General features: G+C 39.1%; 2 protein-coding genes across 3 annotated transcripts in view; both read left to right on the top strand.

Moving 5' to 3' along the window:
• The window catches only part of SMC5 (structural maintenance of chromosomes 5), an 88,937-nt gene extending 82,592 nt beyond the window's left edge, over positions 1-6,345 (top strand). For both annotated transcript variants that reach the window (XM_055310063.1, XM_055310062.1), the window contains 6 exons: positions 302-397; positions 830-934; positions 1,139-1,258; positions 2,589-2,768; positions 2,851-2,946; positions 4,013-6,345. In XM_055310063.1, the coding sequence (XP_055166038.1) occupies positions 302-397; positions 830-934; positions 1,139-1,258; positions 2,589-2,768; positions 2,851-2,946; positions 4,013-4,156 (741 nt within the window). In that variant the 3' untranslated portion in view covers positions 4,157-6,345. The remainder of the gene's footprint in view (positions 1-301; positions 398-829; positions 935-1,138; positions 1,259-2,588; positions 2,769-2,850; positions 2,947-4,012) is intronic.
• A 9,175-nt stretch (positions 6,346-15,520) lies between these two features.
• LOC129500018 (serine/threonine-protein kinase ICK-like) lies at positions 15,521-16,318 on the top strand. Its single transcript, XM_055310167.1, has one exon. It carries the CDS (start codon positions 15,521-15,523, stop codon positions 16,316-16,318), a length of 798 nt encoding a protein of 265 aa, XP_055166142.1.
• Positions 16,319-19,116: the final 2,798 nt, after the last annotated feature.

The raw sequence follows: 19,116 nt of genomic DNA, 5'->3' as shown, positions 1-19,116 counted from the left end.
GTAGTTTCTCCAGCATGAACTGGTATCCCTTCCTTCCCCGTAACTCCCTGTAGCTGTAGGATAGAACTTTAATACTCAGCACCAACACTCGGCCTTAAGGTGTTACCAGTGTTACTAAGTGTATAAAGTGGAAGCTTTTAGAAGACAAAAACCCCTGTTGAATTCCTCTGATTCCTTGTATGCTAGCATGCTGTTGAACACATAGTAGATACTTACTCAGCAGAACACTTAACTGTTCAAACAGAACTGCTTCTGCTGGACTGCTTGTAATAACAGACCTTTGTTTTTTTTCCCTCTTTAGGCTTTCCAGGATCTCCCAAACACATTGGATGAAATTGATGCTTTATTAACTGAAGAAAGATCAAGAGCTTCTTGCTTCACGGGACTGAATCCTACAGTATGCTACTTGCCCTGTTGCCTCCCGCAAGCACCACTGCCCCCCTCCTCACACCCACCACGCACGCGCACGCACACCTCCTTCCAGCACTCGCCTCCCACTCTGTACTAGAGCTCTTGGTAATAATAAGCCAGACAGCAGGAACAATGTGCTTTAAATGCCAGATTCTGAATCTATTAGAATTTTAAATAGACTCTTCCTAAGGAACACACTGTTCTGTGCCTTTCCTTTATAAAAAGAATCATTGGGCTAACCTGAAATACTGCAGTGTCTATTTTTTCAAGGATAAAAAAACACGTTTAGTAGAAGAACATAAATTGCGTACAAACAATGCAACAATTGGCATATTTTCAGTTAGTATTTCAATTGATGCAGAATTTCCTGTAATGTTATCCTTTGGTAGATTGTCTTAAATAATTTTTTCTCTGCCAGGTTGTTGAAGAATACACAAAAAGAGAAGAAGAAATAGAGCAATTAACTGAGGAACTAAAGATAAAGAAGGTTGAACTGGATAAATACAGGGAAAACATTTCACAGGTCATTAACCTTTAACTTTTCTTTCTGTCACGTGCTTATCATATATGGGAATGTAGAATAATGCAAACTGAAATGACATGTTTCTAAGAACAACTGCCATGTATGGTCTCATGACTAAATTGATCTTTGTTTTATGGACAATTTTCTGTCAGAACGTAGTAATACTTCTTTTAAATTGCCCTTTTATGTTGAATTAATTTGCAGGTAAAAGAAAGGTGGCTTAATCCTTTAAAAGAACTCGTAGAAAAAATTAATGAAAAATTCAGCAATTTTTTCAGTTCCATGCAATGTGCTGGTGAAGTTGATCTACATACAGAAAATGAGGTAATATTGCATTTGAAATGTTTCTTGGCAAGTAATTATATGCTAAAAGTCTGTGTAAATTTTTGTTTATTCTAGAGTTATACCTGTGAAAATTTTGCTAACTACAAAATCGTGCCACCTAGGCACCCTGAATAAACCAGTTAAGCATCTGCCTTTGGCTCAGGTCATGATCCCAGGGTTCTGGGATCGAGCCCCGTGTTGGGTTCCCTACTCAGTAGGGAGTCTGCTTCTCTCTCTCCAATCTTTGAGAAGGAAAACACCACCTATGGGAGTCCATCAGGGTTTTTTTTTTTTTTTTTTTTTTTTTTTTTTTTTTTTTTTTTTTTTTTGCGACAAGTCACTATAACCTTACTAAAATTCTTTTTTATATCCAGATAGGTGATGGTTATTCAGCTGTGAATGAATTGCTTTATAAATTTACCATTCTCCACGTTAGAAGAGTCCTTTAGAGATTGGCAAATGTAACTGAAATACAGTATAATATCAGTGGTTTCCTCTTTTATTCAAGATTTTAAGAGTACACAGGAATGAAAATATTTGGAAACTTGTTACTAATTCTTTAAACTATAACTTAATGCACTACAAAATGGTAGGTGTAAGAATTTTGATTCAGAAATGTGTAAAGTGAATGTGGAATTTGCTTTAAGATCATTGGAAAAGAGGAAAGGGTAGAGTTAGAGATGAAACAGGGTTGGTCATTATGTTGATAATAGTGAGGCTAGTTGGTAATTTTACTGAGCTTATTTTAGTGTCTAGTTTTGTGTATGTTGAAAATTTTCCCTAATAAGTTTTTTTCCCTAGGATAGAAATGAAGACCATAAAAGATCATTTTCTTTCAAGCATGTGTGCAATCTTGCATGTACGTTCTGTACATAGATACAAAGCAAGGTAGTGCTTTAGGAACTTTGCCCCATGACTCCTTCACCTGCTTGAAGTGAGACATAAGGATAGTCAACATTATTTCACTTTTCAGTTCTATTAAGATAGTAGATTTTGCCATAGTGAGGCCATCCACAGACTTTTTAGGCTTGTTACACAATTAAGAGACAGTGTAGTAACAAATGTAATTCATAATATACTGTGCACGTGCCAGGCTCTGTGCCGAAGCACTTAGAAGTCCGTTATCTCGTTTCATCCTCCCAGTTACTCTGTAAAGCAGTATTCTGATCATCCCTTTTTTACAAATAAAGTATCAAAGAAGTAGTTGCTGTCTATAAAGCTGTTAGAGATCTTTAAGGAACTCTTCTAATGGATTTATTCAGTCTATCATCAAATACTATAAAATTGCTGGAGAAAACTAACCTTTCAACAATTTTTTACTGTTCTACAGGAAGACTATGATAAATACGGAATTCGAATTCGAGTCAAATTTCGCAGCAGTACGCAGCTGCACGAATTAACCCCACACCATCAGAGTGGAGGTGAAAGAAGTGTTTCCACCATGTTGTACTTGATGGCGCTCCAGGAGCTTAATCGATGTCCATTTAGAGTAGTTGATGAAATCAATCAGGTGTGGTCCTTATTCTTTTACTTGGGCTTTAGTGTAGCTTATAATAGATTGAAATGTAATCATTATTGTTGTCATTGTTTAGGGAATGGACCCGATCAATGAACGGAGAGTGTTTGAAATGGTTGTAAATACTGCTTGTAAAGAAAATACATCTCAGTACTTCTTTATTACACCAAAGGTGGGTAATAAGACATCTGCACGTGCTCTGTACTCAGAAGTCCCCTGTGGTCCAGTCATGGAGCAGATTATGGCCCGATCCATAAATGAGCAGAGACACTCCCCCAAAACAGAACTAAAAAGATTTCAGTAATATTTATATAAAGGGGACAAGTTCCAGTGACATACTTAATTAGAAACCTTATTATTGGAAAAAGAAACGTAGGAGGCATAGAATTATGTTCTAGAACCAAAATTTCCTCCCTGCTTTTGGCACTTTTTATCTAGAGAGGCTCTTCTTTTAGTACTTTAAAAAAGGGGCGGTGGGCGGGGGCAGGAGAATATAACCCTAGAAGTCTGGCACTCCTCATTTCCTCAAAGACCCAAGGATGCCCTGCCCTTCTGTATTTGCCCAACAGCAGTCCCCTGGCGCAGGGCAGATCTTAATTATCCTTACAGAGAATTTTCCATAAGCTAGAACCATTATAGCAGGAAATTTTCTTTTGTTACATCTTGTGCAAGAGCTAATTTGTAAGACCAATATACTCAAAGGTGTGTTTATCATCAGATTTCCCTTTTAAATTAAGTAGTCATGAAAAATTTCATTGGAGAGCCCACCTTAAATGCACATTTTCATAGAATAGAATAATCTGTTTTTTTCCTGTTACTCTCTGGAATAGCCAGAATGTTTACCACGCTATTGTTTACCAAACACCCTGGTGTATGAACCCACCCCTCTGTCACACACTTCTCAGGCTACCAATCTTTCATGGGCCATACAAGTTGCTTGTGAAGTATATGTGGATAAATGAGTTAAAGTATGGATCCTAGGAAAATTCTGAAGGACATACTTCCAGGGTCAGCCTAGAAGTTGTAGAAGCGTACTTGGCCTGGGAATGCTGACAAGGCATTTGTTGATGATTTTTTAGGCCAGGTGCTAGCTCAAGTAAGGATCGTAGTCTGGCCAGGTATCTTATCGAATTGAGAACTTCACACTAGAAATAACATTTGACTTGACACATGTAAGGTTGGCAAACTGTGCCTCTTAACGTATGGCATTATGGGACCATCTGTTCTAACACTTACAGCTCCTGCAGAATCTTCCTTATTCTGAGAAGATGACCGTATTGTTTGTCTACAATGGTCCTCATATGTTGGAACCTAACAGATGGAATTTAAAGGCTTTCCAAAGGCGGCGGCGCCGTATCACATTCACTCAACCTTCTCAATAAAAGTAAAGAGCAGAAACGGAGCATTTTTGGTTAAATCCTGTTTATGAGTATGGCTCACCTGAATAAAAGATTCGTTAAGACTAAGAGATGGGTCATTTTTGGAAACCTGCTGTTAAATACAAATGGGTTGATGGATGGAGACCATAGTCACTTTCTATGGGGGCCTCATCTGACAGTAGAAATTAAGACTTCAGTTTCTGTTGAGCTCAAGTCCTTGGCTCTCTGCCTATGAGTCATTGGGTTCCCATGGTAAAAGGTATTCACTGTTTCACATCACAGGTACAGGGGAAGGGGTGACCCGGTGATCCCGAGCTTTAATTCCAGAGTCACTTTAATTACTTTCAGAGTCTAAAGAGGACTCTACAGCTAAAGTCCTCCCAGTATAATATTTAATTTAAAAAAAAAAATCAATATGGAAATGTCTAGACTAATGTATAATAATAATTTATGACAAATCTATTTCTTCCTATTAAGGATTACCTTATCTCACCAGGAAATGGAATTTTATGGGCCTTTAAAAAAATTTTTTACAAAACGACATTATAATTGTATCAGTATCTCAAGGGAAATATGTACTGGGCTTTAGAAATGGTAGGGGAAAGTCTCTGAAATGCCACAAGGTGGCCACTAGATGATGCAATGTGCAACCAAAAGATTGACAGGAAAAAATCAAGTGATAAGGGTTTTTAAAGAATAACCTGGAAAAGTGTGTGTGGGTTTGGTGTTTTGTTCTGTTTAGTTTTTTTAATTTAAAGTCAATTGTATTTTACATCTTCAATTTCTAAAAGCATTTTTATAATTATTTTTAGTAGGATTTTTTCTTAAGATTTCATATACTGGTTTCTACAATTTATATTTGAAATTTTTCAGTGTTATTTCAAGAGTGAGGGAAATATTGATTTGTTTTAAAACACAATACTTCTAGAACCTGAACTTTTAGATCCTTCCTTACAGTGTTGACCCTACCCAATTGTCTTAAAAAGTCTAGTTTAAACTGTTTTTTTGGAGCAAGAAAGAATTAGATGAGAGAATCATTTGTTCCTCTGAGTTACACTAATAGTGCCAAAACTATTAAAAAAAAAATAAATCCATTGGACTAATCCAAGAACATGTCTCTGAACAGTTGAATTGGATCTGTGCCAGTAATGACAAAATTATTTTTTAGTTGGTAGCTTGAATAAATTGAAGAATTGCATTCAGTTTAAGTTTCGTATATTCATCACTAGCCATGGAAATTTGTATTATTAGGTTAAAAAAAATAATGAACCCTAGTCTATATCCTCTCACCTGGACATTTTCTCTTTAAAAAGGTATTTTTTTCTTGAGAAAATTTTAAGAGAGCCTTCTACTCTTAGCCTAATGCATGTATTATGAAAATATTTTAAAACAACATTTTTTACTAGTGTAACAACTCACGTAAAAGTTGAAAAACTTGATAACCTACTAGTAGGTGGATCTTGTTACCAAATATTTGTTGTTTAATACTTTGTTTTCCACCAAAATATCTTTACTAATATGTGCTTACTGTCATTTGTTTTTTGTCTGAGTTAGTGCCAGTCATCTTACTTCTGCAAAATGATTATCAGTGTGAAAAAGGAGCTTGAAGACGAGTGTGTTGGGGGGGGGGGGATGATCAAGTACATTTCCGTTTTCATATGGCAGTAATTATTTCCATAACTTGTGAGCATTTTATATTTCTCTACTGGACAAAGTTAATACTTGGTTTTACATTGGATTTTGAGCTGTAAAGGAAAAATTATGTATCATTTTAACATAAGAGAATAAGAAGTGTAGCACATTATATATACTTAGCCACTTAAAACTTCATATATTTTCTGCAAAAGTTGATTTCTAATTACACACAAAATGTAAAAACACCAAGTCTGATTTGATGAATAAAATATTTAAAACCTGAAGGTGACAGGTATCTTTAATGCGAAAAATCCTCATCATTTGCCTAAGGAGAGTGTCTCTATTCACAGATTTGTAGTGTTCGAAGATTTTTTTTTTTTTTTCTTTCTGATTGTCTCTTGGACATTTGCTTACTTTCTTTGGAGTACGGATCTTTAGTATGTGAAAAATGTAATTTTGTCCTGCTATATATAGTGTGTGTCTGTGTGTGTATAACTGGGGGAAAAAATCTGTGGGAAATGCTACTTTGTTGGTAATAAATGCATATTTTCATATTCTTTTGGTGTATGTTATCTTAATGGTTTTTACACTTTCAACATTAAGAGTCATTCTGGTTTTCACACTTACTGAAGAACAACTCTCTTAAGTCTTCAGTGTGCCTTGCCAGCCTGCCCGTGGTCAAAAGCATAGAAAATTTTGTTTCACATTTGCCTGCAAGGGAACTACAGTCTAACAGCACTGAACACAGTGAAAAAGTTTGAAGCCATCTGAGGAAGCCAAGTTACAACATGAATATAGACATTTTTTGCTAAAAACATTCACAGTATTCTTTTTGTCTTCATACAGTAAGTTCTTCTCTTGCCTCAGTTTCCTCATTGTGAAATGAGGGTAATACTTCATTTACAGAGTTGTGGAAGGGAGCAGAGGAGGTCAGGGGCCTCTTACTAGGGCACCTGGCATCCTAGTGGATGCTTTATTAATGTGCCCTTATTTTTTTTTCCAGCTTTATTGCAGCTTTGTATTTTAAATTTCTTACATTTGAGAAAGAGCGAGCACAAGTGGAAGGGGTGGAGGGAGAAGGAGAGAATCCCAAGATGACTTTGTGCTCGGGGGGTTCCGTTTTATAACCATGAGCTCATGACCTGAGCTAAAACCAAGAGTCGGACCATAACCAACTGTGCCATCCAGGCACTCGTTGCATTTTAAATATTTAAAAAATGTAATATACTATATTTTATACATCAAGGTATGAGAATTCCCTTTTAAATGAAGTTAGAGTTTTTTCATTTGTGTCCATTGTTCCAAGGACAGACACCTGTAGGTTTTGAGTGAGCCTCTCAACATACAGATAAAATGGTCGTACACCTTCATGAAATTTGACTTCGTTAATTAGATGAATCGGTATAAGTACCTTTAGAGTAGCTCATCTCTTTATAGTCACACCATACGTTTTGGAAAACTTGTAATCAATACAGTTTGCAAATTTGGGAGATTTGACTCTACTGATAATTCAGGCTTATTTTTTATTCCCAGTGGAAATTTATATTTCTGACTTTTTGTTGAGCTATTCACTCACTGCTCCAAAGTAAGTTATTGATGATTGGAGTTTAAAAAAAAGCTGCCCCCCCCCCCAAAAAAAAAAAGCCCCACTCTTCCAAAGACAATGAGCTGGGCTACTATAAGAGGATTTGGTGAGGCAGGGCTCTGGTTCTATGGGCTCTGGCTTCATCTGAGACCCCCGGACAGGATGTGGGGTGGCGGTTTTGGGGCAGATCAGAAACATGAAGGGTGTTCTGCTGCAAATCCTGCCTTACCTTTCTGATCATCCATTAGTAAATGTCATTTTCTTTTGCCTCTCAAGAGCATGCTTACACATTTGGTGTCCAGGCCCAAGGGTTCAAGACCCCTCGGCACCCTACCCTGTCCCTCAACCTCTGCTCTTATCATGCCCAATACTCCTTAAGGAGTGGGTTGAAACAGGATAATTTTAACTATGTTGTTTAAAACCTTAATTTAGTCCTAGTGATCTCTGTGACATGTTCCTTTCTTCATTTGCAAATATTAGCTGTTCAATTTGGAAACAATCTTCCAAGTGGCTTAAATCAGCCTCCTCTTTCCACTGTCTTAATTCATGAATCATTTGAGTGATGAGGCCAGCACCTATTTTGTAAATTAGGTGGAGTAAGAATTTGTTTACAGCTGTACTATACTTTCAAAGTGTTTCCACCCAGCAACCCCTGTACTATCGATTAATAGAAACTTAGTAAAAACTTGAAGGTCTTAACAGTGCTATCAGTAAACAGCAGAGGTGGGAATAAAGAAACATTTTTTTCTGGGATACCGTACTGCTATTTTAATCAGGATACCTTGCCTTTTAGATTGGTGGAAGCTATACCATCAACAGTCCTGGTTATGTAATCTACTTCGTTATGGCTAAGACTTGCTGTTCTGATATGCCCCTGGATTAGGGTACAGGTTCTGCAGTCACAAAAAACCCAGATACAGCTTATGTAAGATAGAAATGTATTCCTTTCTTAAAAGAGCATTAAACAGTCTGGGATTCTTCACCCAGTTCATATTTTGCTGCTCTGCCGTTCTCAAACTGGGTTCTCTCATGGGCCAGGATGGCTGCTTCAGCTCTTGCCAACATTTGTATCCAAATGATGAAGAGGGGAGAAAGGGACAAGAGGAGGACATGGCTACCACCGCCGTAAGAGGCCCAAGTTACTTTAACTCTTGTCCTGAACTGAGTGCCACAGCCTGCATGAGACTTGACTATGTCATCCTGAGTTACCTAGTTAGACTCCAGCCACTCTGTTAAACAAAAGGGAGAGTGACTACCGGGAGACCAGCAGGAGTCTGCCACAGACCCCAGGAAGATAACCCTATGGCCTATTGACAGCGTTTTCAGAGAAAAGATCTGTCAAGTTCCCCATCGCACCTAAAGATCCGGTTACCACAGCCTTGAAGATTGCTACACACCACTCCCTCTAAACAGCAGCCCCAAGCCACTGCTATTCTCTTGCTCTCTCCTTCATAGCATTTCTCACCACTTGTGTATTGTGTGTTTCTTTTCTCTACTAGAACCTGAGTTCTCTGAAGGCAGAAGCTTCATTGTGTTGAGTGCTATCACCCCAGAGCCTAGAAGAGTGCTTATTAGTACATACAGTGTAATGGTATCATGAACGAATGCTCTTTCTCCCAACACTGATGGATTAGAGCATATTCCATTACCTGTATATTCAATTCTTACTTACATGTATTACAAGCAAAGCACTATCTTATGTAGTTTGAGGAATAAAAATACGCCCCACGTATGATTCCACTCTGAAGGAATTTAGGGTAGGGATTTATTCAAGAAGATGGAGGACGATCTTGAACTCCCCTCTACCCACAGACATACGGTGGCTACAGCTACATATGGAACAGTGTCGTCAGAATAACCTGAGCCTGGCTGAGAGATACCTACCTACCCAACAAACGAGAAGAAAACCACATCAATGCAGGTAGTACAGGTTGGGACACAAGCTTGTCAACCCCTCCCCCCCAGGCACAGTGACCCACAATCAGGAGGAGACGCCACTCCAAATCCAGAGCCCCCCCCCCACCGCCCACCACTAGTGATAAGAGCTCAAACTCATCAGGTGCCCCAAATTTTCAAATGTGCACCTGAAAAGACCAGTCCCCATCTAGTTTTACAAACTAATGGGGCTCATAATCCCCAAATCCACCAGACTATCAGTCTGAGAAATAGCTCTGAAAGGGTGTGTGTGTTGAACTCACCTGCCCCAGATCCCAGCTCAGACACCACTGACTATGCCTAGACTTTAAAGGGAGGAAACTCATTTCTTTAGATTCAACCATCAGCTTGAGGACCAGGCATCAAATTTAACCCACATATCTAGAAGCCTGCTGGAACACTCCTAGGACAAGAGTGTCATCACACTCTTCACTCTGATCCAAACCAGTTATCTCCCGGAAGGGAGCTTTTACATGTGCCTGGGGCCCGGTGTTTATAGCTGCCACCGAGGGACACTTCTTGATCACCTGAGGAGGGCAGGGAGTTACATTCCTGGTCCCATGGAACTATAACAATAGGTGTTACCCAGAAAGGAAATTTTACCCTTGTCAGGCACCCTGGTTTTTGTGACTGCTGCTGGGAGACACTCCACATCACCTGGATCTGGTGGCCAGTAAGGAATGGAGAAACACTTCTTAAATAGCCTCCATGCCCAAGGGCTCAGCAAGAGGCAACAGATCTAGGATATCAGTTTTTACGTGAAGGGGGCCTATTAGCTAATCATGGCTGTAGCCTAAGGGACAGGCTTCTTTTTTTTTTTTTAATAATAAATTTATTTTTTATTGGTGTTCAATTTGCCAACATACAGAACAACGCCCAGTGCTCATCCCGTCAAGTGCCCCCCTCAGTGCCTGTCACCCATTCACCCCCACCCCCCGCCCTCCTCCCCTTCCACCACCCCTAGTTCGTTTTCCAGAGTTAGGAGTCTTTATGTTCTGTCTCCCTTTCTGATATTTCCTACCCATTTCTTCTCCCTTCCCTTCTATTCCCTTTCACTATTATTTATATTCCCCAAATGAATGAGACCATATAATGTTTGTCCTTCTCCGATTGACTTATTTTGCTCCGCATAATACCCTCCAGTTCCATCCACGTTGAAGCAAATGGTGGGTATTTGTCATTTCTAATGGCTGAGTAATATTCCATTGTATACATAAACCACATCTTCTTTATCCATTCATCTTTCGATGGACACTGAGGCTCCTTCCACAGTTTGGCTATTGTGGACATTGCTGCTAGAAACATCGGGGTGCAGGGAGGGACAGGCTTCTAATAAAACATGCATCTAGAGGCTGTAATCCTTTCCAAAGACCTGCAAAAGTGGGCACTTTCTTTGCACTCTCCCTCTGCCGCATTCTAGAGCACTGTGTCTCCCAGAATGGAGCTTTACATGTGTCTGGTACCCTGGTTTTCATAGCCAGGGAAGTTTGTATTTTTGGGTACTGTAAGACTAACAATCAGTTTTTGGCAGGCTACTACCCCCCAGGATACTGCAAAGACAGTAGACTGAGGCACACTTCCAGTCTCTGTGAAGACCTCTTTGCTTGTCCTGGAGCTTTGGGCCTAAGGAGGAGGTTTCAGGTTTGACACACATCTAGTGGCCTATGGAGCTGCTCTCAAGGAACATATGCTGTTAGATGCCATGTTGGTGCTCTCCTTCTGCCTTACTTCAGCTTGGCAGGATCTCCCAGAAAAGAGCTTGTACACATTTCTGGAGTCCCCATTTTTGCAAATACCTCCCAATTGCCTGGCTTTGGTGGCCAATGGGTCTTATGTGTGTGGTCTTGAGCACTATATATTTGCACACTTTTGAAAGCTGCTGCCTGAGGGTCTGGCTTCCAATCGGCCTGAATCCAGGTGCTGAGAGAGCCTCTTCTCTGGGATACTCACAAGTCTTGGCACATCCTCAGCTACTGGGAGCTACTAAAAATATAATAGGCTGCTTGGACAAGCACAAATATTTGAAAGACAAGAGCTAGGGCAGGATTGAACAACAGGGTTTATCTCCTACATGAATTCACTTCTTCAAGACTAGGAGAGGTGGCTGCTTCATCTAATGCATAGAAGCCAACAGAGAGCCAAGCAAAATGAAGCAGCAAAAAAGTATATTGCACATTAAAGAACAAGATAAAAACTCAGCAGAAAAAAAACAACAATGAAATGACAGTAAGTAATTTACCTGTTAAAGAGGTCAAAGTAATGATTGTAAAATGCCCAAACTGGGAAGAATGGATAAACACAGAACTTTAACAAAGAATGGACAACATGAGAAAGCACCAAACAGAAGTCGCAGAGTTGAAGAATACAATAACTGAACAAAAATACACTAGAGGCATTTAATAGATTACATGAAGCAAAAGAAGGGATCCACGAATTCAAAAACAAAGCAGAACTCACCCAACCAGAGCAGCACAAAGAAGAATGAATGAAAAGAGGAAAGATAGCATAAGGGACTTAAAGGGCAACATCAAATGGATTAATGTTCCTATTATAGGAATCCCAGAAAGAAGAGAGAGAGGGGCTGAAGTCTTATATGAAAAGACAATGGCTGGAAATTTCCCTAACCTGGGGAAGGAAACAAACATCCAGATCCAGGAAACTCAGAGTTCCAAATAAGGTGAACTCGAAGAGACCCACACTAAGACACATAATTAAGATGCTGAAAGTTAAAGATGAGAGAATCTTAAAAACCAGAAGAAAAAATAAGTTGTTATTGTACAAGGAAAACCCTCATAAGACCATCAGCAGATTTTTTTCAGCAGAAATTTTGTAGGCCAGAATAGAGTGGCATGATATATTTAAAACTGAAAGGAAAAAAAAATCCCAAAATACACTACTCAGCGAAGTTATCATTCAGAATTGAAAGAGAGAGAAGGAATTTTCCAGACAAGGAGAATTTTCCAGACAAGTAAAGCTAAAGGCTTTCATCACCATTAAATCAGCCTTACAAAAAATGTTAAGGGACTTCTTTAAAAGCTAAAAGAAAGGGTGCTAATTAATAACAATATATAAAAGAATAAATTTCACTGGAAAAGTACATATAGAGTAAAAGTTTAATTAATCACTTAAAACTAGTATGAAGGTTAAGAGAAAAGCAGTAAAAATAACTGCTTACCATAATTAGTTAAGGGATATGCAAGATAAAAAGATATAAAATGTGATGTTAAAAAACAAAATGTGGGGGACACCTGGGTGGCTCAGCAGTTGAGTGTCTGCCTTGGACTCAGGATGTGATCCAGAGTTCTGAGGTCAAGTCCCACATTGGGCTCCCCAAAGGGAGCCTGCTTCTCCCTCTGCCTGTGTCTCTGCCTCTTTCTGTCTCTCATGAATAAATAAATAAAATCTTAAAAAAAAATTGGGAGAGAGAGCTCATCGAATGTATGCCAAGTTAAGCATTAGCAACTTAAAATAGACTGATAGAGATTTAGGTTGTTATACGTAAGCCATAGGTAACCACAAAGCAAAAATCTACAATATATACATAAAAGATAGAAAAGAATCTAAACATACCACTACAGAAAATTAACACCACAAGAGAAGAAAGGGACAGAGGAACTACAAAAGAGCCAGAAAACAAAACAAAATGGAAATAAGTACATACCTATCACTAATTACTTTAAATATAAGTGGACTAAATTCTACACTTAGTAGACAGAGTGACCAAATGGATTAAAGAACAACAACAGGACCCATCTCTATGCTGCCTGCAAACTATGCACTTTAGATGTAAAGATACACACAGACTGGAAGTTAAGAAATGGAAAAATATATTTCATGCAAATGGAAACAAAAAAGACCTGGGGTAGCTGTATTTGCATTAGAAAAAAAACAGACTTTGAAGCAAAAAAAGATTGTACTAAGAAGAAAAAGAAGGGCATTGCGTAACGATAAAGCAATCAGTTCAACAAGAGAATATAACATCTGTAAATATTTGTGTACCCAACATAGGAGCAGATAGATAGATGGAGAAATAGACAGTAATACAATACCTGGGACTTTAGTACTGACTTACATCAATGTAAAGATCATCCAGATAGGAAACCAATAAGGAAATATTGACTTTCAACAACACATTAGATCAAATAGATTTAATAAATATATACAGAACATTTCATCCAAAAGCAAGAGAATATACAATCTTCTCAAGTACACATGGACCATCCCCCAAGGATACATTATGTGTTAGACCACAAAAACAGAACAATAAGGTTTAGAGGACTGAAATATCAAGCATCATTTCTTGCCACAATGGTATGAAACTAGCAATCAACTGCATGAAGAAAACCAGAAAAATCCACAAACATGCAGAGATTAAACAATATGATAATGAACAAATGAGATAAAGAAAAAATAGGAAGAGAAATTTAAAAAATACCTTTAGACAAATGAAAACAGGAAGCAAAAACAGTTCTAATAGGGAAGTTCACAGCAATAAAGGCCTACCTAAGAAATAGGGAGACCCAATGAACAACTTTTATACCTCAAGGAACTCAAAGAAAAAATGAAGCTTCAAGTTAGAAAAAAAGAGGATATACAAAGATTACAGCAGAAATAAATGAAATAACAAAATGGAAATAAGTACATGCCTATCAATTGCCTTAAATGTAAATGGACTAAATGCTCCAATCAAAAGATAAAGGATGGCAGAATGGATTTTTATAAAATGCTGTTTATAAGAGATTCACCTCAGACCTATTCAGACTGAAAGTAAAGGGAGGAAAAACATTTAATGCAAACCTAAGTGAGGGGGAAAACAAAAGCCAGAATAGCAATACTTTTATCAGACAAAATTGACTTTAAAACAAAGAGCAAAGAAAAAGAAAAGAAGGATATTACATAATTATGAATCAACCCAAGAGGATATAAGAATCATAAATATCTATACACTCAACATTGCAGCACCTAAATACATAAGGCAAATATTAAATGGACATAAAGAGAAACTTAATTGTAATATAATAATAATAGGTGACTTTAACACCCCATTTACATCAATGGATAGATCATCCAGGTAGAAAAAATATCTGTAAAAAAAAAAAAAAAAAAAGAGTATCTTTGAATGACACATTGGACCACATGGATGTAGCAGACATATACAGAATATTCCATCCCCAAACAACAGAATATATATTCTTTTCAAGTGCACACTAAATATTCTCCAGACAGATAACATGTTAGGCCACTAAACAAACCTCAATCAACTTAAGAAGAATGGAATTATACCATGCATCTTTTCTGAGCACAACTGCATGATACTAGAAACCAATGTCTGTCTCTGTCTGTCCGTCTCTCCCCTCCCCCTTCTCTCTCTCTCTCTCTCTCTCTCTCTCTCTCTCACACACACACACACACACACACACACACACACACACCTAAAAAAAGTCAAATATGTGGAAGCTCAACAAGGTGATACTAAGAAATCAATGGTAAATGAGTCAAAGAAGAAATTAAAAAATACACGGAGACAAATGAAAACAGAAGGGTCTCAAAGATTTGAAAAAGTGATTCTAAGAGGGAAATATATAGCAATATAGGCCTACATCAAGAAACAAGAAAAAGGGGATCCCTGGGTGGCACAGCGGTTTAGCGCCTGCCTTTGGCCCAGGGCGCGATCCTGGAGACCCAGGATCGAATCCCACGTCGGGCTCCCGGTGCATGGAGCCTGCTTCTCCCTCTGCCTGTGTCTCTGCCTCTCTCTCTCTCTGTCTCTCTGTGACTGTCGTAAATAAATTTAAAAAAAAAAATTAAAAAAAAAAAAAAAGAAACAAGAAAAAGCTCAAATAGGGGTTCCTGCTGCTCCACCATGCGCCGCGCAGCCCGTGCGACCCTCCGGAGCGCCCGGGCGTCCCCGCACGGACCGCGCGGCCGGTCCTAGCGGCGGTCGCCCCCCTCCCCGGGTGCCCTGCGGGCCGCTGCGCCCCCGCCGCCCAGGAGCCGCGCTCACCGCAGGGGCGGGCCCCCGCCTGCGTCCGCGGCGCGGGCAGAAGACTGATCTTTGAAAATATGTATTTGGGAGACAGTCACGTTCTATTGAATACCTTGTGCTGGTGCTGCCATCGAAAAATCTGGTTACACTCTGGGGAGGCCTGCTGCTTCTGCAGGACTGCACCGCCTCGGCCCCGAGATGAGTGTCCAGCCTGAGCGGGCACACCATGAATAGATACACAACAATCAAGCAACTTGGGGATGGAACCTATGGTTCCGTCCTACTGGGACGAAGCATCGAGTCTGGGGAACTGATTGCCATTAAAAAAATGAAAAGAAAGTTTTATTCCTGGGAGGAATGCATGAACCTTCGGGAGGTTAAGTCTTTAAAGAAGCTCAACCATGCCAATGTAGTAAAATTAAAAGAAGTTATCAGGGAAAATGATCATCTTTATTTTATCTTCGAGTACATGAAGGAAAATCTTAATCTTTACCAGCTCATTAAAGAAAGAAATAAGTTGTTCCCTGAATCTGCTATAAGGAATATCATGTATCAGATATTACAAGGACTTGCATTTATTCACAAACACGGCTTCTTCCATCGGGACTTAAAGCCTGAGAACCTCCTCTGCGTGGGCCCAGAACTTGTGAAAATTGCAGACTTTGGGTTGGCCCGAGAAATCCGATCGAGACCCCCATACACAGACTATGTATCTACCAGATGGTACAGGGCCCCAGAAGTGCTCCTGAGATCTACCAACTACAGCTCCCCCATTGACATCTGGGCGGTGGGCTGCATCATGGCAGAAGTGTACACCCTCAAGCCACTCTTTCCGGGGGCCAGTGAAATTGACACCATCTTCAAAATTTGCCAGCTGTTGGGGACACCCAAAAAGGTGATGATACGGAACAAAAGCCTATGGGCTAAAACCAGCAGCTTACCCCACTACCTTTCCTGTACCCTGTGCCCCCCTGGCCCTGGGCATCACCAGCTCATCCTGCAGTCTTTCTCTTCACCTTGGTGATCCCTCCCTGCCCTTTTTGCAGAGGTAGCGGCCTCATCCCTCCTGCTCTTAAGTACATGCATTACGGCTTCCTGCTTTTCTCTCAGCCACCTCACCTCCCTCGCCAGGCTTCTCCATCCTCATGGCTACGACTCCTGCATCCATTCGGAAGTCCTCCTACGTGAAATCCTTCCTTGTAACTGCATTCACATGCTTACACTACCTGTGAGATTTTCTCCCAACACCCTCACCGTCCCTGTGGCCTCAACATCTGACACAGATGGTATTTTGCTTACCCCCAGCTAGCCCCCTTCCCCCATTACCCTGTTTCTGCCTGCGCTCCTACCAGAATCCCAGTGCCCTGGCGTTGAGGCTAAATTTAAATTTCAGTGCCACCTTTTCTCTCTCCCATCCCCTCTTTCCCCTCATCCAAGCAGCCGGCCACAAATCGTGTTGAACTTCGCTACCGGGATCTGGCTTGGGAGCCCTGCTGCAGCCAGCACAGGCCAGCCTTGACCATCCCACCTGTGTCTGGGGCATCTTCTCAGCCCACCTGCCCTCAAGCCCTGCCTGCAGCTTATCTTTCACTCTGCAGCCATGTTCCTCCAGCTAAACATTAGCCCTGGTACAGTCCTCCCTGCTAAAAATACTTGTTGAGTCCCCATACCCGAGCTTTCTTCACTTATCGCCCATGTGCTACCTGCTGCCTAGAGTTTAAAACCATCATTATTTTAAGATAAAAGAAAATGAAATTGGATCCAGCCTGGGAACTAAACTTAAAAAAATACTACTAATAGAATACCCAATAAAGTTTTTTAATGTCAAAAAAAAAAAAAAGAAAGAAAGAAAAACCTCAAATAAACCATCTAACTCTACACCTAAAGGAACTAGAAAAAGAATAAGCAATCCCAAGGTTTGTAGAAGAAAGAAAATAACAAATATCAGAGCATATGACATAAATGACATAGAGACAAAATTTTTTTAAAAAAATTAAACCAAGAGCTGGTTCTTTGAAAAGATAAATAAAATTGATAAGCCCTTAGCCTGACTCACCAAAAAAAAAACCCAAATAAATAAAATCCAAAACAAATGACATCACAAATACATAGGATTATAAAAGAATGCATTAAAGATTATATGCCAACAAACTGGACAACCTAGACTAAATGGATAAAGTCCTAGCAACATAATTTTCCAAAACTGAATCAGGAAGAAATAGAAAATCCAAAACAACCGATTACTAGTAATGGAATTGAATCAATAATGAAAAAGTCTCAGATGGAATCACAGACGAATTCAATCAAATATGCTATAAAACTGTAGTCATCAAAACAGTATGGTCCTGGCACAAAAAACAGACACATTTATCAATGGACTAGAATAGAGAACCCAGAAGTAAACCCACAATTATATGGTCAATTAATCTACAAAAAAAGGAGGAAAGAATATGCAATGAGGAAAAGACAGTCTCTTCAATAAATAGTGCTGGGAAAACTGGACAGCTGCATGTGGAAGAAAGGAAAGAAAGAAAAAAGAAAAGAATAGAAAGAAACCCGACCACTTTCTGACACCCTACAATAAAATATTCTAAAAATGGATTGAAGACCTAAATGCAAGACCTGAGACTATAAAACTGCTACAAGGTAACACAGGCAGTAATTTTTCTGACATTGGCTATAGCAACATTTTTCTAGATATATCTCTTAAGGCAAGGGAAACCAAAGTAAAAATAAACCATTTGGACTATATCAAAATAAAAGGCTTTTGCACAGTGAAGCAAACAATTAACAAAACAAAAAGGCAACCTACTGAATGGGAAAAAAATATTTGCAAGTGCTATATCCAATAAAAGATTAACATCTAAAATATATAAAGATCTTCTACAACACCAAAACATCAAACAATACAATTTAAAAATGGGCAGAGCACCTGAGCAGACATTCCTCCAAAGAAGACATCCAGAGGCCAACCAACACATGAAAAGATATTCAATATCACTCATCATCGGGGAGATGCAAATCAAAACCACAAGGAGGTATCGCCTTCTATCTGTCAGAAAGGTTAAAATAAAACACAAGCAGTAACAAGTGCTGACGAGGGGAGAAAAAGGAATCTTTATATACTGTTGATGGGAAGCTAAATTGGTTAGAGCCACTGTGGAAAACACTATAAAAGTTTCTCGACAAATTAAAAATAGATATGATCCAAATTAAAAATACCATATGATCCAAAAAATTCTAGCATTGGATATTTACCCAAAGGGGAAAAAAAAACACTATTTCAAAGCCATACATACCCTATATTTATTGCAGCATTATTTACAAGAGCTAACATATGGAAGCAACCTACATGTCCAGTGATAAATGGATAAAAAATTTATTTTATATATATATTTATATGCAAGCAAATGCACATACAATGGAATATTGCGCAGCTGCAGAAAAGGATGAGATCATGCTATTTGCGACAACATGGATCTAACAGAGAAATAAATAAGACAGAGAAACACAGATACTATATGACTTCATTCATATATATGGAATCTAAAAAACAAACCAAATGAACAAACAAAAAAGCAGAATCAGATCTATAAATACAAAGAACAAATGTTTCCCAGAGGAAAGGGGGTGGAAGAAATGAGCAAAATGGGTGTAAGGGAGTGGGAGATACAGGCTTCCGGTTATGGGGGAATAAGTCATGGGGTGATAGGGATAAAAGGCACAGCACAGGAACAGAGTCAGATACTGTGATAGCATTCTATGGTGACAGATGGTGGCTATGCTCCTGGTGACCATGGCATAACGTATAAACTTGCCAAA

This window comes from Nyctereutes procyonoides, unplaced genomic scaffold, assembly GCF_905146905.1.
Source record: "Nyctereutes procyonoides isolate TBG_1078 unplaced genomic scaffold, NYPRO_anot_genome, whole genome shotgun sequence".
Taxonomy (NCBI): Eukaryota; Metazoa; Chordata; class Mammalia; order Carnivora; family Canidae; genus Nyctereutes; species Nyctereutes procyonoides.
The sequence above is the reverse complement of the archived record's forward strand: the minus strand, read 5'-3'. Positions and strand labels throughout refer to the sequence as shown.